The sequence below is a fragment of the Culex quinquefasciatus genome, chromosome 3 (genome assembly GCF_015732765.1).
Source record: "Culex quinquefasciatus strain JHB chromosome 3, VPISU_Cqui_1.0_pri_paternal, whole genome shotgun sequence".
Taxonomy (NCBI): domain Eukaryota; kingdom Metazoa; phylum Arthropoda; class Insecta; order Diptera; family Culicidae; genus Culex; species Culex quinquefasciatus.
The window spans coordinates 114210592-114236700 of record NC_051863.1 but is presented as its reverse complement, the minus strand read 5'-3'; the positions used below and the strand labels follow the sequence as shown (position 1 = coordinate 114236700).

Genomic DNA, 26109 nt, shown 5'->3' with positions numbered 1-26109 from the left:
TACTATTGATGTTGGAAGATACATTTTGACTATCTGTAAAACATTATTTTTGTCATAATTAAAACTAAAAAGAGCATATACAGTCGACTCTCTGGCTGTCGATCTTCTCGATATCAATAATTCTCCATCTATCGATTAATTCTTCAGTCCCTTCAATCTGCATACTTCAATTATCTTCATTCCTCGATATTTCCCCTTGCTTGAAGGATCCCTTCCTCGACGGTCCCTTGGTTTCTGTTTGCTTTAAAAATCTCTTCCGGTTGTCAATAATTTTACTTTCTCATGGCTTGCATAGACATTTTTCTTTGCGAAACGAAGCTTTGAAGGGTGTTTGACATTAATTTGTTTTTGTTTGATGGACGTTGCCATGATTCTCTCCCATAGCTGGGTATCAAGAAAAAAATACTTTCAATCGAGTCGTCATTTTGCATCGTTCTGTAAACTGATGATTCTCTTCCTCGACGTTCCCTTGGATATTGACAACCAGAGAGTTGACTGTAATTGTCAAATACGCTAAAATTTAAGAAAGTTCGCATATTCGCTCTACCGTCCTGGTCGATAACTGGGGCGAAATAGGTTCTGTTAATGAGTTGTTTTATTTTTCTTTTGAAAAGTGTTGAACAACCAATCGAATTGTTCCTGCCCAATTTTCCCAGCAATGCAAGTCTCACCACCGTTAATGTTTTGCGCTCGCCACGTCGCCGATGCAATTTTTCAGTCCAGTTTGCAAAAGTTGATTTGCAGTGTCCCCAGTAGTAGGGTAGGTAGGTAGTGGCGATCGCCTATACGGTATCGGTATGTGGTGCGTATAGTTGCCGCGCGAGAAGTTAATGGCGTAAACCGGTTCCACAGCTTCGTTTCATTCATTATTCATAAACTGAATGGGATAAGGCGGTGTACGGCAGCCTACAGGAAAAAAAAAGAAGAAAAAAAAATGAATGTGTACGCGCGCAAAAACTGTGTACAGAAATGCATAATGCATTAAACTGACACACACACTCATTCACGACCTGGATACGCAAAAAAATTTGCTCACGCAGCCATTCATAACTTTTTTTTGGTGCGTATAATGAAAGTTGATTTTTCAACCTTTTTTCAGTTCATTCATTGAAAAGCGTCTTATATCTTGAAGGCAAACTCAAATTAAACGCAAGCCTTGATTGTTGTAATTTCGACAATGTTAATTTTATACCGCAGAAAAGAGGAAAATCTCGCAAAAGGGCTGGACAAGATGCAGCGAAGGCATATCAAAACAGCATCAACGCGTCGGAACGCCCTCCAAAGTCCCCGCTCGTAACTTCATCGAAGTGGTCATTTAGGTGGACCATCAACGCCGCGCGGACCCACACCAAAACTGGATTGCACTCGATAATTTTCCCTTCATTCATCATTGCCGTTGTCCGGGGCTCCTTCTTTTCTCGAAGGTCCCTTCAAGTGACAGGTGCGGTTTTGTCTGGCGGTGCAACAATCTTTTGCCAACCAGGGTTGCCAGCAGCTTTGATTTTTAAAATCTGTAACAAAAATGCATTTTTTAAATTTGTGTTCATTTCAAAACAAACAACCAAAAAATTTTGAAAATTTCTTTAAAGTTGTTAATATTTTGAAAATTTGGCAGCACTGCCCCAGAGGACGCGTTGTCCTCCTTGCAGCAACATGTTATTGTTATCTCTCTGTCTCTTCAAGCACTGCAATTTCGTTCTCTGGCGGAGCTGATTCCCTCCCCAATAATTGGTTGCATTCCCCGGTCTGGGGCTGTTTTTGGGCGCTTGTCCGACGTGACAATTTCCGGTCCAGTCCGTTTTCGTTTAATTTTTAAGGATAGTAATCACTTCGAGTCTTTGGATTGGCGTCTGCTGAGTTCAATGCTCGTCTGAAGAGACTAAAAGTGGAAATCTGTCTGTGATGTAGTTTTTGACTGGAACTTCATCAAACAATGTATCGAAATGTTTGAATGAGAAGATCTTCTATAAAAAAAATCATAGACTAAATGAACAAGAATAACAGTAGCTAACCACGTGTCAACCGACCCGGCTTGCCATCCCAGAAAATTGTCGCACCGCCCCGGAACTCATGCCCGATCCGCTAGCCCGAGCTATAATCTAATCGTCATTAATCGTAACCGCCCTGGAACCGTTAACTTCCCACCTCTTGCAGACCAAATGAGTCAACGCGGTTTGCGCACACGCCAGTTTGAATCAGCCTGAGGGGTCGCAACTCGGCAGCCGGATCGGAAGTTGATCCAAACCGACAGCTCAGCTCAAACGCCGGACGGCCGGACATTACATGCTGCGAGCGTGTGCGGTCTAATTACTTCTGGTGCCGACTAGCCAGCCACACCGGAGTCAGAGTTAAGTCAGAGACCGGATCGACAAACAATATAACGAGAAAACCGGACGGAAGTACCATTCAGCGAGTTATGGGCCCGAGTGTCTGTTCGTGTGAGAGTTTGCATGTGGAATGGGAACATGGGTTGGCAATCATATAGGTGGTACCGTCAGCGAGGGTGACCTTGAACAACAACAACAGAAAAAATACAAAAATACAATAATACAAAAATACAAAAATACAAAAATACAAAAATACAAAAATACAAAAATACAAAAATACAAAAATACAAAAATACAAAAATACAAAAATACAAAAATACAAAAATACAAAAATACAAAAATACAAAAATACAAAAATACAAAAATACAAAAATACAAAATACAAAAATACAAAAAATACAAAAATACAAAAATACAAAAATACAAAAATACAAAAATACAAAAATACAAAAATACAAAAATACAAAAATACAAAAATACAAAAATACAAAAATACAAAAATACAAAAATAAAAAAATACAAAAATACAAAAATACAAAAATACAAAAATACAAAAATACAAAAATACAAAAATACAAAAATACAAAAATACAAAAATACAAAAATACAAAAATACAAAAATACAAAAATACAAAATACAAAAATACAAAATACAAAAATAAAAATACAAAAATAAAATACAAAAATACAAAAATACAAAAATACAAAAATACAAAAATACAAAAATACAAAAATACAAAAATACAAAAATACAAAAATACAAAAATACAAAAATACAAAAATACAAAAATACAAAAATACAAAAAAAAAACAAAAATACAAAAATACAAAAATACAAAAATACAAAAATACAAAAATACAAAAATACAAAAATACAAAAATACAAAAATACAAAAATACAAAAATACAAAAATACAAAAATACAAAAATACAAAAATACAAAAATACAAAAATACAAAAATACAAAATACAAAAATACAAAAATACAAAAATACAAAAATACAAAATACAAAAATACAAAAATACAAAAATACAAAAATACAAAAATACAAAAATACAAAAATACAAAAATACAAAAATACAAAAATACAAAAATACAAAAATACAAAAATACAAAAATACAAAAATACAAAAATACAAAAATACAAAAATACAAAAATACAAAAATACAAAAATACAAAAATACAAAAAATACATTGAATTTTTTTTTCAAAATTAATCGACGGTTCCAAAGTGTCGCAACCGTCCGGTGCGGAACGAAGTGTGTCTGATCGCCGGCAGTCAGTGTATTGCGATCTGGCCACCGAGAGGCCGGCCGTAAAGAACGCAAAACCGGACGTTGAGTCCGGTCACGTCCATCATCATTGCGCCGCCACAGTCACAGCAGTGACAAAAGAATTTGTCTTTGTCGTAACCCCTTTTTAGGGGCGAAGACTTGGTGGTGGTGGGAATGATGTCACCCCGCTGGCCAAATTCCGATACGGGTTTGACCCTCGTCGTAATGTCCGTTCGGTGGTGGGTACCAACCTGATTTATTTCTTACCCGTTTGGGGCGTAAGACCGGCTAAATCCGTTGGGAAAATGACAAATTATGATGCATTCAATTCGAAGAAACAATGGCCTTTCGTCACCACCGTCGTCGGACCGGGTTGGGTTCAAAAGTGGCCGCCGGCCCTGTCAGGTACGTGGCCAACTCTCCGTGGGGAATAAATTTATCGACCTGTTGAAGAACCGACGACGGCGATGCCATTATTAGAAAGATTGGATCAGAAATTCTGCTGTCACCACGTCACCCAAACATCGCGGCCTGGTCTTTGATCTGTGCCGTCACGAGGGATTTAGGTTTGTCATGGCACGATTATGATGACTGCTGAAGCTGCTACTGCTGGCGTTGTTTGTTTCGAGGTTCGTTTGATCTGCCGAGGAACGTCAACGGTAAGGGCTTGGCCATCCCTGGTTGTAAGTTTTATGCCCGGGAATGAAAGTTAGTATTTTGTGTTTTAGTACATTTATGTATTTTGAGGGGGTATTTTCTAATCGATTTTAGTCGATCGATTCGATTCTAATAGGACTATTCAGAACAGTATCCCATTCGCAGTCACATATCTTCTAGGAAGTTTCCAGCCAATTTCCCCGGAAATTTGACCACTCCAATCACGGAGCGTTGGGGAGAACTCTCGGCCACCGGCACGGCGGCCAATCTTCGTGTGGTGTGGCCTCTCTCGAGACTTCAGTACGATGCCAACCGCCGATATAAACCTGTCCCATCCGGGAAGCGCTATAGCTTGCGTTCATCCGCTCTTTCATGAATTTATGTCGGTTGGTTCAACTTCAAGCCCTAATGATATGCATGATGCGCGGTGGCCGGCGGTACAAGTCAGTTATAGCTGATGCCGGAGAACGACTTTGAAGGGCTTCCTCTGCGGCAAGTGTAAGCGAATCATACCGAGCGAAGAAGGCACACGTGTGTTTGTGTGCTTGTGTGCTGGTTTTCGGACACGCATCCAATAATAACTGCTGAATTAATTAAGCCGAGAAGAGCCAACGAATTTCCGATTGATTTGATGGTATCATCGAAAATTTCGTGGAATTAGCTTTAATGCTCGGAGGCTATCGGATTTCAACGTGCTAACAAAATGAACACACACACACACATTGCGCACAGGAAGTTGAATCAGAGTCGGGGAGTCGGCTTTCTGTCGAGGGGGAACTGACTCAGAATAACAAACCCAACTTCATGGGTTTTCAAGCTCAGTGCAATGCAATTGTTTAACACATGAACCAGAGATTTTAGCACATAGCTTTTTATTAAATACTTTTTAGTATCTTCAAAACTTCGGGCACTATCGAATATTTTTTTATTCATCCACTAAAAGTACTGTCTACAACATAATTTGCAACAAGTTTGACCATTTTTAAATCAGCATGTTGCAGATTCGCAGGTCCGTAAGTTTGACAATTTCAGAATAAGAACACAGAAAAAAATCAATTCCCGTAATCGTGAATTAAGTTCACGAATGTGAGATCCACGAAGGAATTTATTCATGAGTATGGTGCATTTGCACCATAAACGTGAATATATTCCTTCGTGGTTCTCATAATCGTAAACTGACTTCACGGTTTCGAGAATTGTTTTTTTTTTGTGAAGACAACATCACAAGAAACACCTAATTATAATCAATTTCAATTCAATTTGACAAAAAATCATCAATCTGTCGTTTGTTTTAAGTGACCTATTCTGGAAACATTAGAGTTTTTCATAAAAAATCGAATTATTTTATATTGTCCTTTTGTTTCTGAGACAAAGCCATTTCAATACAGAGAAACAATACAATTTATGTTTTTAAGGTGCCATTCAAATTGTCCTCAATTTTTCAAATCGATGTCGTCGTGCTATCTTGTCGCACCCGCCATTTCGACGTTCCGAGAAAAACGTGTTTTATGTTTGACCTTGAATAAACAAAAACAAAAGCACGCAATGTAAACAATAACAAACACGTTTTGTTTGGCTGACCATTATGTGCACGGCGTGTTTTCTGGGCAACCTTAAGGAGAAAAAAATAGTCATAGCTACTTTCAAATGTGTCTTATAGGACATTTTCTCAACTTTTTTATGTTTCTAAGAGCGAAATGATTCATCGAGAAATTTTGGAGATATCATTTTTTAAGTTTTTTGTTCTAAATTCCTGTATTATTTATTGGAAACTTTTTATTAACAGTTAGTGAAACTTGTCAAATGATGTGTGACATTTACTCATTAAAATGTGCAATGTAAGGCAATACGCTGAACATTTCTAGAATTTAGTTCAACCGATGTTTTGAATATGTAGGATTTATTCAGAAATGAAAATCCTAAAACCATATTAAAATATATTTTAAAAAAATTACATAATTCTAATTACTACATAATTTTCGTGTACAAATGTCACTCGTCTGCTCAGATTTAGCATGGATTTAGCTGATAAACCCGATATTTTTTTGCAGGTTTGAAATTGATAAGGGTATTAGATTTTTATGAAAAAATATTATATTTCCCTAACCAAATATTTACCAGTTGCATGAATACAAAACATGTTTTACACTCGAAATTGAACTACAAATTACTGTTGCAAGGTTCAGGAGAAACACTTTTCATGAGTATGAATTGTTTTTTTTGTTTTCTTGTATGAAATGATCAAGGAATCAACAATAGAAGTCATATAAATCTAATCTCTTTAAAACATTTTACAAATACTTTAACTTTTGTTCAACTAGTTTGCAATGTTTGAGTTTTTTTTTACTTAATTCTTTTTAATTTTTGTTTAGTCCAAAAAACAAAAGTTTGTGACAATGTTTTAACATTCAGAGTTAAATCACATGAATTTTACTCCTACTTTTAAATCAGGGGTGCTCAAAGTTTTTGGATGCCGGGCCAAATTTGAAGCTCAAATGAGCTTGCGGGCCTAAAGAATAAAATTGTCAGCGAAAAATTAATTTATGTTTTTTATTTATTTTTTATTTGAAAGATGAAAAAACATCTATCAGTGGACAATTTTTGAAATTTCTTTTTTTTTTACATTTTCCAACTGCTGATGGTATTGTTTTATTTTTTTTTTTGAAAAAAAAAATGTATCTGGTTTAATGTACATTTCTCGGATTAAACTAAGCCTTTTTTGTATCGGTATTCGACCTACTTGCGAAAAACCAATTTCAAAAATGCTTAAGATTGTTCATCTACACGTCTTTTAAGTGCCCCAAACTAAAAATAAATGAAATTTTGTTACAATTTGGAGAAAAACGAATATTAGTGTCGAAGGTCACGGTGGCTCTTTCGGCTTTTTAAAAACTCACCCGAAACTTGTTTTCATTGAAAGCTTTTTTAATGTTTTGAAAAAGGTTACATAAATCAGATGAATTTATGTAACGGCATAATTTTATCTTTCGAAAATATTTTCCAAAACTTAAGCCAATATGGTCGAGCGGAGGCAAAAAAAAAAAAATCAACATATCAATAATTTTTTTAATTACAGTGGATTTGCAATTTTTATTTTTAAGAAATGTAAGTTTCGACAAAAAACAAACATTTTAGTGAAAAAAAAACACTTTCTGCGATACTGTTTATCGAAAATTCACTCAATTTTTTTTTTTAACAAACCCAAACGCAGAGGATTACATTTTAAATTAATAACAGCTGAATGCACTTAAATTTCCATTGAAAATTTGAAGTTCTTTTTATTAAATATTGTTTGTCTCTGATATTTCAAGCCGAAGGTTGCGGGGAGAGTTGAAGTGAAAAAAAACATTGAAAAATAGATTTATCTATGAGTTCCAATCCCGAGGTGGAGGTAAGTTCAAAGTAAGTTTGAGGCTCAGTTCACAGAAAGGGTAATGACTTTTAAATTAATACGGAATACTAATATTTTTGCTTTTACTATAGTTTTCTACAATAAACATTTCCAAAAATATTTCATGTAAATCTTTACGATTTGTACTAGTTTCACTCACATTGAAACGTGTGAGATTGCTTCAAATTAGAAATATTTTAAAACAAAATATTTAATATTTAATATTCTTTCGTTAAATGAGAATCCAAATATGGATAAATCATTAATTGTATATCAACAAAAAATAAAAAAAGATTAGCATAAAAAAGTTTTAAATAAACTTTCATTTTGAAAAAGGCAAATGGTACAAATGGTCATCGGGCCATTTTACATGATCGTTCAAAATGAGTTCGCGGGCCACAAAAAATCCCTTCACGGGCCACATTTGGCCCGCGGGCCATACTTTGGTCACCCCTGTTTTAAATGCATTTTTAACAGAAAAACTTTTTTTTCTTAATTTTATACTCATGAGAATATAACTTTTGAAGCTTGCAACAGTAATTTGTAATACATGTTCGATTTTAAATCATGTTTTGTATCCATGTTCCATTGTTCCTGGTTCATATTTGATTAAGGAAATATCATATTTATTCATAAAAAATCAATAATAACCTTTACAATCTCAAATCATAAAAAAACGGTTGTATCAGCTATATCAGAGCAGACACGTGGTACTTGTGCACAATAATTATGTAATTATTTTTTAATTCATATAAAAAACATATTTTATTACGGGTTTATGTGTTTATGATGAATAAATGACCCATGAAACACAAAATTTGACAGGTTATTTTTAAGTTTCCAATAAATAATTCAGAAATGTAGAACAAAAACTAAAAAAAAAATAGATATCTCAGAAATTTCTCGATGAATCATTTCGCTCTCAGAAGCATTGGAAAGTTGAGAAAATGTCCTATAAGACACATTTGAAAGTAGCGATGACTATTTTTTCCTGAAAAGTTTGTTCAAGAAAACACGCCGTGCCCGAAGTTTGGTTGAAGTTGGTTGCTGGAGTCCCGAGTTATAGTTACAAATGTTTACAGTAGTCTAACTTGTACGTGCGTCAAACACGTTCTAACCCGAAATCCCTTTGGCCAGTTGTCGCACTTACATCAATTTTCAGGGAGTGACAAGATAGCACGACAAGATTGAAACTACTTTCATATGTAAAGTGACAAAAATGCGCGGAGTTTTTTTTTCGGATTTCGTTGAATATCTCAGGATTGAAATCGAATTTTGAGGATCTGTGAAGGTCAAAAGATGAGGCATTGTGAGCTGCAAAAAATGGCGTTCTTAACTCATTGTGGCCCAAAATGCACGTAAGACAAGTTAGCACGACGGTGATGAAATGCCAATAGGATTCAAAATTTTTAATGTTTAATTTGAAAAAAATAAATGAATAATTTTTAAATTTTCTGATCCTCTACCATTTATTTTTGAATTTAAAGGACAACATTTAAAAAATACTAATAATTCATAATAACGTCCTTTCGAATATTTGTCTAGATTTATGAATTTTCTGAAAAAAAAGAGCGGATCAGAAAATTTTACAAATAATTCACTGAGATATGGTTAATTCTCTCGCAATTCACACAGCAGTTGCCCTGACCGCTCTTCGAATTGCGTTAAATTCTATCCTAAGGATACCTGATCTCAAATCTATGGTCCGTTTTAGATATCTCGTGATGGATGTGTTGTATGACCCCTTTCATTTTTGAACATTTGAAAAAAGTGTTTATTTCAAAAGTTTGCAGTCTGAAATCATGATGATTTGGAAATTCTGACATTTTCGTGAACGCTAGCTGAGCCCTTTGTTCGTTTACACTGCGCCAGTCTGACTTTGACAACCTGCTTTTGTACGCCGGAATGAACGCACCGCAAAGTCACCAGGAAATGTATTCGCTCAGAGAACAATCGTTTGTCATTTTAACGAAACCATGACTGTATTCAAATGATTGTTGTCACCATACAGCACCGCAAGAGCAAGAAAAAAAAGAGAGTTTAAAGATGAGAGAGAAAGAAAGATGGCCTTCGTGGCGAGCGGTTGCTTGAGAGCCGAGGTCGGTTTCGTTCGTTTCAACTTCGAGTGCGTTCCTTGACGGTCGCATCGGAATCAAACGCTTTGTGTCAGGTGGCGATTCAATTTCGTACGAATTTTACGATTACATGAAAAAATCGATCATTTTCTCATTGTTATCCGAGCATTCGTTGGTGAAGGTTGTCTGAATCAACATGACTCGTCGCGTCCCGGCGCAGAACGCCGGCAATATTGCCCTACCTGCGGCTCAAGCAGGCAAAAAAGTGGGAATTTCCAAAAGGAAGGTTGAGGCCTCAACTGATGGCCAAAAACCGGGGATTTCCAAAAGGAAGGTGCTTTTGGAAGTGACATCGAACAGCAAAAAGACGAAAAAGAGCGACGGTACTGTACCGATGGATGAGGAGGAGGAGAACTCTTCATCGCACGAGGAGCAGCTTTTGAAGAACAACAAGTTTGCTGGACTGCCTGACGAGGACCAGGTAGCGGAAGCAAAGGAGAATGAAGTGAAACAGCGAAAGGAGAAACTGCCTCCTTTTTATGTGCGGCAATCAGCAGCAACGATCGACTTTCGAGCGGGGCTGGTTGAACTCATCAAGTCTGGGAAAGTCCTAGGCAACATTCGTCTGTGTCAGGACGGATTTAAGGTGCTGGTGCAATCCAGGCAGCACTATCAACTGGTCAAGGATTACTTGACCGAAAACGAGGCGGAGTACTTTACCCATGATGTCGCCATGGATAAGCCGTACAAAATCGTCGTCAGAGGTCTGTACGACATGCCAGTGGAGGAATTAGCTGCCGAGCTAAAAGTTTTGAAACTGGATGTGTTGGCCGTGCACAAAATGAGCCGACGCAACAAAGACATCAAGTACCGTGACCAGCTCTACCTGCTGCATTTGGCTAAGGGATCGACGACGCTTCCTGAGCTGAAGGCAATCCGAGCGGTTTTCAACATTATCGTGTCGTGGGAGCGATACCGACCAGTGCATCGTGACGTCACACAATGCTTCAACTGCCTGGGCTTCGGGCACGGAGGTAAGAACTGCCACCTGAAGCGTCGTTGCGCCAAATGTGGTACCGATGCGCACATCACATCCCAGTGCATCCAAGATTCGCTGGTGAAGTGCCTCAACTGCAACGGTGAGCACTCGTCAACCGACCGAAAGTGCCCCAAGAGAGCTGAGTTCGTGAAAATTCGGCAGCAAGCATCGACGAAGAATCAGCCTCAGCGTCGTAGAACTCCTCCAGCCCTGGTGGAGCAAAATTTTCCACCTCTTCAACCGCGACGCCAGGTCCCGAACTTGGCACCGTTGCCGTTGGATCCCAGGAAGAGAGCTGAGATGAATCATCCACGGCCGGGTTCCAGCCAGGAGCCGAGACCGCCACCACCGGGCTTCAGCCAGGAGCCAAGACCAACCCAAGAACCAGCAGTTGAGGAAAATGGTAATGATCTTTACACCTCAACCGAACTCCTCAATATTTTCAAACAGATGTCCGCTGCACTGCGTGGATGCAAAACCAAGACCCAGCAGATTGAAGTGCTGACCTCGTTCGTCATCCAGTATGGATCGTAGGTCCCTCAAGCTGCTGAATTGGAACGCTTGCTCCATTAGGAGGAAGAACTTAGAGCTGGTGGATTTTCTTCGCGAGAAGGAGATCGACGTAGCTGCCATCACGGAAACTCATCTGAAGCCCGGTGAAAAAGTTTATCTGCAAAACTACAAGATCGCGACGCAGCTCGATAGGACCACCTCTGGAGGAGGAGGTGTGCTTGTCGCTGTTCATCGTGATCTCAAGCCACGCCGGCTGCCACACTTTAAGCTGGACATCATCGAGGCCGTTGGGGTGGAAATTCCCACTTCGGTTGGCCCAGTACTCTTCATTGCTGCATACTGCCCACGTCAGGTGAATTCCAGAGATGGTTCAGCAGCAAAACTGAAGAGCGATATCCAGAAGCTGACACGGCGGAGCGCAAAGTACATCATCGCTGGTGACCTCAACGCGAAGCATGAAGTTTGGGGCAACAGCAGGAGGAATCGGAACGGAGTGATTCTGCACAACGATCTGCAAAACGGATACTACAACGTTGTGAGTCCGGATCGTCCAACGAGGGTGGCTCGGTCTGGGAATCACTCAATCATCGACTTCTTCATTACCAATATGGCTGAGAACGTGGCTCATCCTGAGGTGTTTGAAGAGTTGAGTTCTGATCACTATCCGGTGGTTGTGGAGGTTGGAGCTTCCGTTACTCCGCAGCGGCAACCAACCCGGAAAGATTACCACAACGTTGACTGGCAGCAGTTTCAGCAAGTGGTAGACAGCAACATCGACTATGATCAACACCCGGAAACTTCTGCTGATATTGATCGTTCGCTGGAGGTGATCCAGCAGGCTATCAACCAAGCAGAGGCTGCCAACGTTCGGGAGGTTCCTGTTAATTTTAAGGTAACTGATATTGACGTAGATACTAAACACTTGATTAGACTTAGGAATGTTTATAGGAGACAATATCAACGGACTGGGGACTATGACAAAAGATTTCAGTTAACAATTTGAACAAAATCATACAAGACCGACTTGACAATATCAGAAATCAAGAATTTTCAAAACATGTAAGCCAGCTTGGGAATTATTCAAAACCATTTTGGAAACTTTCAAAAGTTCTTAAAAACAAACCAAAGCCTATTCCTCCTCTTATTGTTGAGGATTCTCCTTTGATTACATCCGAGGAAAAGGCAAATGCACTTGGGCTTCATTTTGTTAGTTCACATAATCTTGGCGCTTCCATGACCAGCCGTAAAGAAACATCAGTTGCCAATAGTATTTCAACAATCAATGACTCTACCTTTGAATTTCCTGCAGATTCCCATGTTTCTGGTGAGGAAGTCAAAGTTGCAGTTAAACAAATGAAAAATATGAAAGCTCCAGGCTTTGATAACATTTTAATCTAGTGTTGAAAAAACAGAGTGATCAGTTCTTTCAACATCTAGCCAATATTTTCAATAAATGTTTGCAACTTGGTTACTTCCCCACCAATTGGAAACTGGGCAAAGTCATACCAATTTTGAAGCCTCAAAAGATCCAACATCGCCAACAAGTTATCGTCCCATTAGTCTTTTGAGTAGTCTGTCCAAACTCTTTGAGAAGGTCATCTATTCAAGGCTTTTGGATTTTACCAACGATAATAATATAATTTTGAATGAGCAGTTTGGCTTCCGAAAGGGACATAATACTGCTCATCAGCTTACGAGAGTAACTAAAATCATCAAGCAGAACAAGCTTGAGTCTAAATCAACTGCTATGGCTTTGTTGGATGTTGAGAAGGCTTTTGACAATGTTTGGCATGATGGTTTGATACATAAACTGTATTTATACGGTTTTCCAATGTATCTTATCAAAATTATCCAGCACTATCTTTCGGAGAGATCGTTCAGGGTTTTTCTGAATGGGATTGCTTCTGGATTATTCAACATTGATGCTGGGGTTCCCCAAGGAAGTATTCTTGGCCCACTTCTGTACAATATTTTTACATCTGATTTGCCTACTCTTCCTGGTAATGGTGTGTTGTCACTTTTTGCTGATGACACTGCCGTTATTTATAAGGGTAAAATAACCAGATATTTAGTTGGCCGTCTTCAGAAGGGTCTTGACGTTCTTTCCGAATACTTTGGCGACTGGAAAATTCGCATAAATGCAGCCAAAACTCAAACCATCATTTTTCCACTTTCCAAATCGGCCCGATTTGCCCAAAGGATGATGTTTTGATTAAAATGAATGATGTTTCAATACCCTGGTCAAAGGAAGTTGTCTATTTAGGTCTCATACTTGACTCGAAACTATTGTTTCGGCAGCATGTAGATAAAATATTGAACAAGTGCAGCATTCTCATCAGGTGTTTGTATCCTTTAATTAACAGAAAATCAAAGCTATCTTTGAAAAATAAGCTAGCAGTTTACAAACAAATAATTTACCCCGTTATTGAGTATGCAGTACCTGTTTGGGAGTGTTGCGCTAGAACTCATAAATTGAAGCTCCAGCGTGTCCAAAACAAGGTACTCAAAATGGTTTTGAATGTTCCTGGCTGGACAAGATCAAGTGAGGTTCATGAATTAGCAGAAGTAAAAATGTTGGATCAGAAGATTCAAGAAAAATGTTTGAAATTCAGGGAAAAATGTGCTATTTCTGAATACCCCTTGATTCAAGGATTGGTTTAGTTTATGGTAAGATTAAGTTAGTTTTAGGTTAGGTTATGTTTTCTTAATTTTTTTTTTCCTCATTGTACCTAGTGTTACAAAAATGATAAATCATATACTTTTAAAGTTATGAAAATGAACAGTGTTTAAATCACGAAAAGCAAACTAAAGCTGAAGAGCCACAGCTGACCACTTATTATGTAAACTAAATGTAATTATTATAAGAAAGATTCAATAAAGTATATTTAATTCAAAAAAAAAAAAAAAAATCGATCATTTTCAAACAATGTGAAATAGTTTTGATCGATTTGAAGTCACCAAAAACGATGGCGCTTTAAATTGCTGGCGCCATCCCAATCGTTCACCTTCTTTTACGACTCCCCAAATCAATCAGGTACTTCGATGAGCCAATTTATCAGCAAAATTGAGTCTCCTCGGCGATGATGACTGGTGGTCATCGTGGTTTCCCCCCTTCCCATTATGTCGACACTCTTCAAAACTGTTAAAACTCACTGGCGCCACGGATGACAACCGCGATTGCTGCTAATTTCTTTAAAAGCGTTTTTTTTCTGTTTATGGCTTCTCGCGACTTTTAAGCCTCCCGCTTTGAATTCTTCACATTTCGCGCGTTGGAATGTTGCCAAGCCTTTTCCGTTGGCTGGATTAGAACGCGCGCCATTTGAGGTGCTCAGCCTGGGCTTGTCCAGGATCGGTTTTCTTTGATTTATTGGAATAATAAGGCTTATTATGATCACTCGGAACTATTATTATTGTTTTTTTTTTGCGAGGATTTTCGACCTGACCATTGAGCAGCTTAGTGATAACTTAAATTCGAAAATTTTGTTTGACATTTTGAGAGATTTATACTGCCGTTATCTGTTAACTTATTATGTTAATATTTCATTAATGGAAATATTCTCTTTCTTTATCTTTACAGTACTCTGGTATTCGAATTGGTCCTGTGGTGAAACGAGATGTCATGAAGGCGTCCACCATGCTCGAGCACGAGAATCAGTGAGTATTTCCGATCCATTTGTTTTGCCCTTCTTCAGTGTAAAATAGTTTCGATATAATTTACGACCAACGTCAATCACATCATCCCACGCAACGCATGATGACGTTTTCGGTGGTGCTACTGCATTTTTTTTGGTCTATCTCGATAAACCGGTAAGGCATGCAGCAGGGCCCATTAAATCAGTCGAAACTCGCGCGACCGTTCTAGGATTAGCCGTAAACCATAAAGCTTAAGTGCAGGCTGACGCGACTCGATGCCGCAAATGGGTTTAATTTGGTGATAAAAATGTTTTCGGTTCGAAAATGGATTTTCGGAAGCACCCGCAAATTTTACGGCTTCAAGTGCGCGAAGGGGCTCTGCGCATTAGCATTCCGTGTGCGGGCAAGTGCTCGCGACGTAATGATTGGAAGTATAGCTTAAGTCTGGTCTCTGCCGAAGAACAAGAACCGACGCAACGATAAGTGTTTGGTTTTATGGGCCCGAAAGTCAAGTAGTTTGCGCGCACCGGATGTGGCTTTTACAACCGGCAAATGTGCGCGCTTTGGATGAGGAATGACGCGTCTTGAACACCTTACCCCGAAGAAGCCACGAAATACGAAAGCCTGTTATCACGTTTACATCGCTTTGCAGTTAAGTTGGAAGCGGTTGCAGTTTTTAACGTTCTAAATACCGGTGTTAAATGTCGTTTCTTCTTGGGGAAACATTTCTGCTTACGTCTACAGGTGCTGCCAATCAATTATCATCGTTCGTCGCTCTTTTGTTGGACGGTGGTGTTATCAATGCAGAAAAAAATGCTCTTTAGATTGTTTTCAGTTAATTAAATTTGTATTTTGCTGAAAATTTTGATGTTTTTTTAAATAATATTTTTTCTGCCCCCCGATTTTTCAGACCAATTTTGAAGGGAGGGGGGGTCGACATAAACTTTGAAAAATATTTGCTACGATCTGCGGCAGAATTTTTGACTATACTTTTCCATGGCTCAAAAGTTGCGGATTTTTCCCCTTAAACATATTAAATCTCAAAAATAAAAAATACGTATTTTGGGAATTTGAGTTTTTTTTTGTGAAAAATAAAGATAATTGATCAGAAAATTTCTTCAAAAGTTACAGATTTTCGAATATTTACGTTCCAAAATAGCTTCTTTGGTCATAAGAATGGCCCCCACAAAGTTTGAGCCAAATAAAAAAATACAAATGAAATCCATTTTCGATTTTGGTGGAGAAGTGAATATGGGTGATTCTCCGCCACCTCACACAACAGATGCCCCGACCCCTTTTCGATTTTCGTGAAACTTTGTCCTTGAGGGTAACTTTTGTCCCTGATCACGAATCCTAGGTCAGTTTTTTTGATATCTAGAGACGGAGGGGCGGTACGACCTCTTCCCTTTTTGATCATGCGAAAAAAGAGGTGTTTTTTCAATAATTTGGAGCTTGAAATGGTGATGAGATGGAAATTTTGTGTCAAAGGGACTTTTATGTGAAATTAGTTGCCTGATTAGATGGCGTACTCAAAATAAAAAAAAACGTATTTTTCATCGAAAGAAACCAGATAGAGTTTAAAAACTCTGCCATTTTCCGTTACTCGACTGTGATATTTTTTGCAACATGTCATTTGAATGGAAATTTAATGAAATTTTCGAATCAACATTAACTCAGAAGGGTCATTTTTTAATTTAGAATTTTATCTTTCATTTTAAAATTTCGTGTTTTTTCTAACTTTGCAGGGTTATTTTTTAGAGTGTAACAATGTTTTACAAAGTTATAGAGTAGACAATTACAAAATAAAATATATAGGGGAAGGTGGGGCAAGACGACCATATGGGGCAAGAGGAACAATCGCTCGTATGTCCGTAATTTTTACAATTTTGATTATTTCCAGTATGAGGAATTGTTGCTAGCAATGCAATTAGTGGATTCTACTACCACATAACCGCCAAAACGACGTAAACGCCACAGGGCATATGATTTAATGAAGTTTTTTTTTTCAAAACCTTTGTTTTCTTATAATATTTGGGAAGTGCAAAATAAGGCTTAGGGTTCGTTTTAAGGCTCATTTTATCAAAATGCTATTTTTCCTAGATCAGTAGTGTCCCTACCAATGACTTGCACCTATTATAAAGTACGATTTAACTTTTGGTTATTTTTGTAGAGGGCTTTTAAAAAATTTTACTATTTATCATCGAAGTAATATTTTTTTCGTAAAAAACGATCAAAAATGAAAAAAAAAAAACGTTTCAAATACATTCTAATCTGATATATCTAAGTGATAACAGTTCAATTGTTAGCAAATTAACTTGCTGTTTCATGCATTGTTCCTCTTGCCCCATTGGGTACGTTAAATCAAAAAAATTAAAATCCATTTTTTACATTGAAAAGCAGGATTTTTTAAAAACTTGTTCTATCAAAGTCTTAGTCAAGACCTGGAATAAGATGATTATAAAAAAATCCGATAGACTTGCCTCACTTTCCTTTATAAACATAAAGGGTTTGCTTACAAACAGCACGAGATATCGCTAGAGCGTTCAATTTTCCGGGGTTACAAGTTTCCCGGGAAACGGGAAATTTTAAATTTATTGAAAATTGTTATGATCTTGGTTTTAATTAATATTATGCAAAAAAAATGTATAGGACATCAACATTAATGGTTTAAATAAGTGTGAAGATCAATTAACAGCATGACTGCATGTAAAAAATCATTCAACTACAAGAAAATGGATTTTGGTATTTTTTGATGAGAAATTTTTAACTTGCCTCTGTGACCAGTTTATTGAAATAAGAAAAAAAAAACATGCAGAAATTATGTTTTTCATGACAAATAGTGGTTTCAGCTCTTGAACAAATGGTAAAGCTTTTTAGTGTTGGTTTTACTTCAAACAATCCAGTGTTTTCAAATATTTGAAGTAAGCTTTGAATATATTTTTGCATTTTTTGAGAACAAACAATAGAAAGTAATTTTTCAATGATTTTTTTTGTATTATTATGCAATATTAATTAAATTATACGATAAATTAACATCATTTGACAAAAAGTCTTGTAACACCTGTAGTTGCACCAGTGCTCCACAATTCTTTTACTTCAAATTGTTATTTCTTTAGTACTTGGTATTCAACTAATTGAATTAATTCTTCTTGCACAAATTGTTTTGATGAAATAACATCAATCTGCTAAAAGTTTACCTAATTTTCATAATTTAATACTCATTTAGCAAGATCTATACCCAGTTGCTTCAAAAAATAATATTATCAGAAATAATTCTGATATTATAATTCTGATTATCTGATTAATTATATATAAACCAAACAATACATTGAATTGAACAAAATCATGTTGAGTTTGTTAATTTATTATTTTTTCAGAGCATTTTCAAAAAATAGTTCCAAAAATATAAGAAAATGTGTACTTCCGATTGAATTTCGGGAATTCCCGGGAAATTTATAAATTTCCCGGAAAACGGGAAATATTTTTTTTTGGGAAATCCCGGGATTTTTTTTCCCGGGACGGGAAATTGGACGCTCTAGTTATCGCGTTTTTTTGTAAAAGTTGGTCGTCGTCGATCAGGGCCGTTCATCGTCACCCGCGACAGACACGGACGACGAAACAAAGAGAAACGCAAAAATGAACTTTTTCAAAACATTTTTTTCGTAAAATCGCGATAACTCGCGATGATTACAAGTAAATCCCTTATGTTTATTTATCATTTTTTTTTGTAATTATCTGCTCTACAAATTTGTAAAATATATTGACACTCTAAAAAATTATCCTGCAAAGTAAGGAAAAAAAAACGAAATTTTAAAATGAATTTTTTTGTTCTGAATGATAAAATGACCCTTTTGCGTTAATGTAGATTCGAAAAGTACATTTAATTTCCCTTAAAATGGCATGTTCTAAATAAATTTACAGTCAAGTCACGGAAAATTGCAGAGTGTTTTTAAATCGTAATCTGTGTTTTTTCGATGAAAAATACGTTTTTTTTTAATTTTGAGTACGCTATCAAATCGGGCGTCCAATTTTACATAAATGCCCCTTTGACCCAAAATTTCCATCTCATCACTATTTCAGGCTACAAATTATTTAAAAACACGTTTTTTTCGCATTTCAAAAATGGAAGGGGTCGTTCCCCCCCCCCCCCCCCTCCGTCACGAGATATCAAAAAACGGACCTAGGATTCGTGATCAGGGACAAAAGTTACCCCTTAACAAAGTTTCACGCAAATCGAAGAGGGTCGACACAACTTTTCCCGATTTCGTGTGAATTGGTAGAGAATTTCTAATTTTCAATGTACCGTCATCAAGGGTGACATCGGGTCTGGGGGGGTGAGATTGAGTCATACAAAAATACTGAAATTTGTATGACCCAATCTCACCACCCAGACCCAATGTCACCCCTGATGACGGTAATACTGTATGGGAACACCCTAACTAAATTAGAAAATTGTCCAACTATATGTTTCCCATATAATTTTACCCGCGTATAAAAAAAAGTTGCTAATCTTAGTGTAATGGGTTTTAATGTGCCTTAATGGAAAATATGGAGGTTTGGAGCCCCGAGGTAAATTTCTCACTGGGAAGTTGCCAATTGGATGTGTTTTAGGCATTACTTTCGTACCGCATCGCAGCTTATTTTATTAAAATATCTTCAATTTATTCTTTACTTTTTGGTTAGGTTAATAAACAACAACAACTAAAATATACTCAGCACTAGGGTGGTCCAATCCCGGGCTTCTTCGGGGCTACCCCTTGTAATTAAAGATTATCCCATCACTAGGCTTTATTCCAAATTTGAGCTCATTCTGACCACGGGAACCCACCCCTCTAAGCCCTTGAAGTTTTTATGGGAAAATCGTCAAAATGTATGGATAACTGTTTAAGTTTTCACCGGTGGAAGGCGCAATAACTAGTAGGCCCGGATTTTGAATACCCTACTTAGCACACATTGACTCTGCGTGTAGGAGCCAAAAACTGTCGTCGCATTACAGTTTCGTGGGAGTCCCTCTCTCTACTCCCTAACAACCAGCTCACTCGATCGGCTGCCTGTCTGTCAAGCTCCGTGTTCCACAACGTGATACCCCACGAACCTGGGCGAACAGAAACTCACGGCACACGGCATTCCTCCAACGCATCTCAGCCAGCAAGTTCGTGGGGGTGTCTTTTGCGTTACACTTTTGCCCGAACAACCGTTGAAGTGCTCGCGCGCTAACTATGATGTGGCTTTGCAGGGGAGATCACACAAATGGGTGACATGATCGATTGGGATAATCCCTGCTCGTCGAAGAGTTCGTTCTCGCGCGGGGGTCCATATGGTTCTATTTTGCTGGTTAATACATGTTCTTGAGGCTCGGTCGAGTTTCAGCTGGCGGCTGTCGATTCATTTTCGTTGTAAATCTGCACTTGTGATTGATTTCCCTCTCCGTTCGATTCCAGGTACGCCACCATCCTCGCCTTCGACGTCAAGGTGGAACGTGACGCGCAGGAACTGGCCGACAGTCTGGGCGTGAAGATCTTCCAGGCCGACATCATCTACCACTTGTTCGATAAATTCATGGCCTATCGGGACGAGATCAAGCAGCGCAAACGCGAGGAGTTCAAAACGATCGCGGTGTTCCCGTGCAAACTTAAGGTGAGTTTCGCAAAAACCATCAGGCCAACTTCATTCACCGCTAAAAACCGGTCCAGCGGGAAGGATGTCGCGGTTTAATAATGAAATGAAACGCTAATTGCATTCTTCTTCTTCTGGGGGACCACCGATTCGACCCGAGGAGAGGGAAGGGGAAACGCGCTCTTCTTAATGGGTATGCTCACGTACGAGACGGCCCCGGTTATTAGTACATCCTTTATGCGCCGCGGCAGCGCCGTGAATTGCAATGGTCTGGTCATTCACCGTGGCCACGCATTGCCTTGACATATAAATGGCAATATCTTTCTGTTTAATGCAGTGAAGCAAGCTAGTGCTAGAGCTAGGGCAAACTTGAGTAGCGGCAGGATGATTGTAACGATAATTATAATTGAGTAAATTTAATCATGAACTTGTGGGCAGTTATGATTGCTCTCGGCAGTTAAGTGTACGTTTCGCTATTGGGTGCACTTATCTGTCGGACTTTTTATTGTTTTGTTCAGGCCATTTAAATTAACCTACGGGAATTAGTCGTTTTTCTACTTATTTTCTCACTGAAAAGGCAAATTCTACGTGAGTGAGTTATTCTAGAATTTCACAAAAATATTGAGATTTTTAATTTTGTAATGCATTTTGTCAAAAGAAGCCATTTTGCATTGTCCAATAGTTACTGTTATACAGCAATTCCCCACGAAAACAGCATGGAAAAAAACAAAAGTGCTCGGACCGGGCTCAAAATTTTTGTGGGAGTTCCCTGGCCGAAATAATTAGACCCGTATTTTTTTTGTTTGGCCATTAGGGTGACCTACGCCGTGTTAGGGTGGTCTGAAAAATGGCCATTTTCGTCGATTTTCGCAAAAACCACTTTTTTCGAAAAATCATAACTCCTTGCCATTTCAACCGATTTCAATTGTCTTATACGCAAATGAAAGGTGATAAGTTGGCCTTTCAAAGAAAAATAATAAGAAGTTTCAAAAATCTAGCCTAACATATGAAAAGGTCGAATGAAACTTTAAAATGCCGTTTTGACGGTGTCTGGACCAAAGAGCCTATGTCTGGAAATATTTTTATCGGATTCCCTGGACATTTTTACAAAAAAATCAATCAAATCAAACCATCCACATTAACGACCCCCGGGTCTTTTGTGGTCTCTATTGCAAGTTTCTGCTCGAACCTAGGAGTCCGAAGGCTTGAATGGGGAGAACACCCAAACCTCTTTTTACTCCAAGGAACCTTCCACCCCAGTGTTTGAACTGACGACCTTTGGATTGCGAGTCCAACCGCCGCCAGCGATTCCACCGGAGTAGGCTTGGTTTGGTGTGTTGTTTGTACTTATGGCATGGAGACAACTCCTACACCTGGAATGACTTAACGGCCTAACAACCAAGGCCGGGACCGACATTTTACTTCCTCATCCGATGGAAGGTTGCAGCAGATGGGAATCGAACCCAGAATCATCCGCTTACAAAGCGGACAGCGTAACCATTCGGCCACGCACTGCCACATTTTTACATAACATACTAAAAAATGGGAGGAGTTCATTAACAGGATTCCGAGATATGATTTTTTGAAAATAAAATCCGTGTTTTTTGACGCGCCGCGCGCAAAAACCGGAGAATGACGAAATTGGCAAAAAATCAACTTTTTTCACAAAAACTGCGATAACTTCAAAATTTCAGCGATGACCTATACATGTCTGGGTACCAAAAGTTGCGTCTTTTTATTACGAAAATTGTGGTACCCAGACATGTATAGGTCATCGCTGAAATTTTTAAGTTATCGCAGTTTTAGTGAAAAAATTTGATTTTTTGCCAATTTCGTCATCCTCCGGTTTTGCGCGCGGCAAAACACGGATTTTATTTTCAAAATCATATCTCGAATCTGTTAATGAACTCCTCCCATTTTTAGTATGTTATGTAAAAATGTCGGAGAATCCGATAAAAATAGTTTCAGACATAGGCTTTTTGGTCCAGACACTGTCAAAACGACATTTTAAAGTTTCATACGCCCTTTTCATATGTTAGGTTAGATTTTTGAAACTTCTTATTATTTTTCTTTGAAAGGCCAACTTATCACCTTTCATTTGCGTATACAATTACAATTGAAATCGGTTGAAATGGCGAGGAGTTATGATTTTTCGAAAAAAAGTGGTTTTTGCGAAAATCGACGAAAATGGCAATTTTTCAGACCACCCTAACACGGCGTAGGTCACCCTAATGGCCAAACAAAAAAAATACGGGTCTAATTATTTCGGCCAGGGAACTCCCACAAAAATTTTGAGCCCGGTCCGAGCACTTTTGTTTTTTTCCATGCTGTTTTCGTGGGGAATTGCTGTATATTGGCATTAGAAAATGTGGAAATCTTTGGATGAGACTAAAAAACTTAAATTTTCTTGTTTCTGTTTCATTCATTTGTTTTTTCAGCAACCTTTGTTGCTGAATAGTCCCCATCAATACCTACAACTTTGCCCAAGACACCAAATCGATCAGAAAATTCATTCAAAAGTTACAGATTTTCGATGATTCACTTAACATTTTTGTATGTGTTCAGAGCGGACTGTATTTTCACTTCACTTCAGGCGGACTTGGGGAACCAGCTTGGGAGGGTCGGAAGTATCACAGGCAAACAGAAAAACACTAGAATTTTTCTCTCACTAATTCTATTTACGGCTACTTAACTTAATTTTAGCGATTATTTGTGTTTCCTTCCGACGATCGCGACGCGCTCGACTTGACGTCCGACCGGTTCGGCTGCTTGTGATGGACTTGTCTGGTTTCGCGCACATTTCTCGTTCTCTCCTCCTTCGTTGCGCGCCAAAACGCTCACACGACCGTCGTCGTGCGTCGTTCGTTCTCTTTCTCTCGCACCGTCGTGTTCCACGGCGCGCTGTTGCCGCGCACCTCGTTTCGTGCGCTCTTTCCTCCTATTCGGGCGTCATCGCCGATGTGCTGTTGCTAGCCACGCGCACGGCGTTGCGCGCGTTTTCTTCGTTGTTGGCAACGGCGTAGGCTGGGTTGCCAAATTCGCTGCGACTGAGATCGAAGCAACCGCAGTGCTGTCAAAACAAAGTAAAATTTTCTTCGAGCAGAAAGGTTCAGGCTCGAACATCCTCCACCCGCGAAGAACTGCCGTTGATCTCCAGGCGATCCAAAGGTCACTCTTTCGCCTTCCACGTTTGGCCGTACGTTGACCAGGTAAGTTTTCCTTTACTTCTTCGTCGGGCGCTCTTGGGATCCACAAGTCGATGCGAACCCTTTTAGCCCTGTTCTCCAAAACCGGGCTTAATTTCGTTGCATTCTTACAGGATGTGTCGGTCAGCGCAATTGACAGTCGCAGGGGCTGCCAAAAGGCCTGGCCGACCCGTGGGATGTGCTCCAGTGCTTGTTGATGCTTGCCGATTGTAGGAAACCGGCATCTTGTACTGCTTCTCCATGGACTTTCTCCAATAGGGAAGAAAATCATGACGTCAGGAATGAACTCAAATCACTCAAAGTTCATTTTGTGAGTGACTTTAACATTTTGGCCTAGTTTGACAGCTACCTCGTTCCCAGGTTTTCTGTGGGAGAGAAAAGGAGGCGAATACTTTATGAAAATCATACCTGTCAAAATTCCTAGCCTCAAAATTTTGTCGCGAGTTGCTTTTCTCCTCTATTCCGTCTGGTGTCACTCGCTTCAGTGGGTCGGCGTACACCGACCGCTCGTGTAGGTGGGATCTTCCAGTACCACTCATCATCCTGGTCTTCGCTGGTGCTGCAGCTCCTGGAAACCTCGACCGCTCACCCACCATCAGCTGCATGCAGGCGGCAGCAGCTGTGAACGGCGCTGAGGCCGTCCTTGTACGCACCATCGTCAGCTCCACGAGCCACGATGCGTTCGGTTGCAGCAGGATGCTGCACTTTGTATCTCTTCTTTGGAAACGCTCGGCTTGGCATGCCGGCGTCGTCTCCGATGTTTGAGGCATCGCGTGGAACGACAGGTAAATCTTCTTCAGACTCGTTGGATCACTCACACCACTTGCTTCCTTGTAGACATTAACTTCACGCTCTTCGGTGTGCTGCTCCAACTCGGGTTTGTCCTCAAACGCCGCAGCTTGAGCCCGAACCGCTTCTTCGCGTGCTGCGCCACCTCCAATCGTGACGTCCAGGACCTGGCTGAAGCTCGTCTCGCGCAGAGCCACCAAGTTGACTCTGACGGCGAGTTGGACTCCAGCAGGAATCATCGATGTGTCGGAACGTGGCTGCATCTGTTCGACGCCAGCCAACTCGTTCGCGTTGTGTCTGTCCAGAGTGTCCTTGATCAAGTGTGTGTCGAACTTACTTGTGATCAATAAACCACGGCAGGGGTTTGGGCTGCAGGGTTCGTCTCGAAAGTCCGCGATGGCTGACAGCGCGTCCGGCGCTAGTTGTCCAGAGCAGCTGGCCTCTGGCGTCACTTGATCCGTTTCGGCTTGTTGTGGAGCACCAGGTTGCTCCACCTTCGTTTTTGTTGTCGGTTGCTTTGAGTTTCTCTGGTACTCGGCGTGCAGCAGGGTGTGGTGCCGCTCCTCGCACGTCGCGCACGCTCCTCGCACGTCGCGCACGCTCCGGTGGACACACACTGCGCTGAGGTATGTCCCGTCCGGAGACAGTTGAAGCAGAGCTGCTTCTCCTTAACCTTGATCAGCCACTGGGGGACTGCCATCTCCAGGAACTGCGGACACTTCCAGCTCTTGTGCTGGCCTAGTCCGCACACGTCGCACTTCTGTGCCGGCTCACTTCCGGCGATCAAGACCATCTTCTGCTGACCCGAGTCGTCCGTTGCGGTCTTTCCGGGTTTCTTGTTGGCTTGTGACGTGTCCTCCACGTCAGCGATCTTGTTCGTCTCGATGACGGTCTTGGTGTTGTTCTCGGAACGTTCACCATGCTGGATGGTAAACTCCGGTCGTACCCGATCTTCCGTGTCCAGCTGCTCTTCCAGCAGCTTCAAGGAACGCTTCGGGGTTTCGTCGATGGCCGTTTCGTTGGCACATCCGATGATCTTAGCGTTTGTTGGGTTCGTCGTCTCGTCCAGTCGTTGTGTTACACCAAGCGTGTACGCGTTTCTCCTTCGTGTGGGCTGGCTCACTTCAAGCAACCCTGCTTCGATGACCGTTAGGACCTCCGTGTGCAGGTCATCGAAGGCGTCGTAAAGCTCATCATGCTCGTCCCGTGAGGTTGACGGAACCATGCCAAGGATTTGCCCGTACGCCGTGTGGTACGCATCGTACGCGGCTTCTACCTCCTTCTGGTACGTCTTCAACGCTGCCCATGTGAGCGTCGTGGCATCTATCAAGCTGTCAAGAATAGATACGAGCTTACCTTGAGCCAGCTCACGCTGGTGGACGACTTCGTGGAACCGCTCCATCTCCTTTTCACTTGCTGCTCCGCTTGGGATCACGCAGTGCTCTTTGTGACCGGGTTTCTTGCCGATCTTACTCCGGTGTCTTATTCGGTGTGGCCGCCTTCTCCGAGTTCCTCAGCTTCTTTGGTGACTTCCTCGGGCGAAGCGCTTTGACCACCGATGCTACAGTGGCGGAGCACTGAGCTCGG

General features: G+C 39.9%; 1 protein-coding gene across 1 annotated transcript in view; it reads left to right on the top strand.

Moving 5' to 3' along the window:
- Positions 1 to 26109, top strand: part of LOC6041011 (eukaryotic translation initiation factor 5B) — a 195771-nt gene that overhangs the window by 59440 nt on the left and 110222 nt on the right. Inside the window, 2 exon segments of the mRNA XM_038259671.1 lie at positions 14856 to 14932; positions 20353 to 20548. Coding sequence (XP_038115599.1) covers positions 14856 to 14932; positions 20353 to 20548 — 273 coding nt within the window.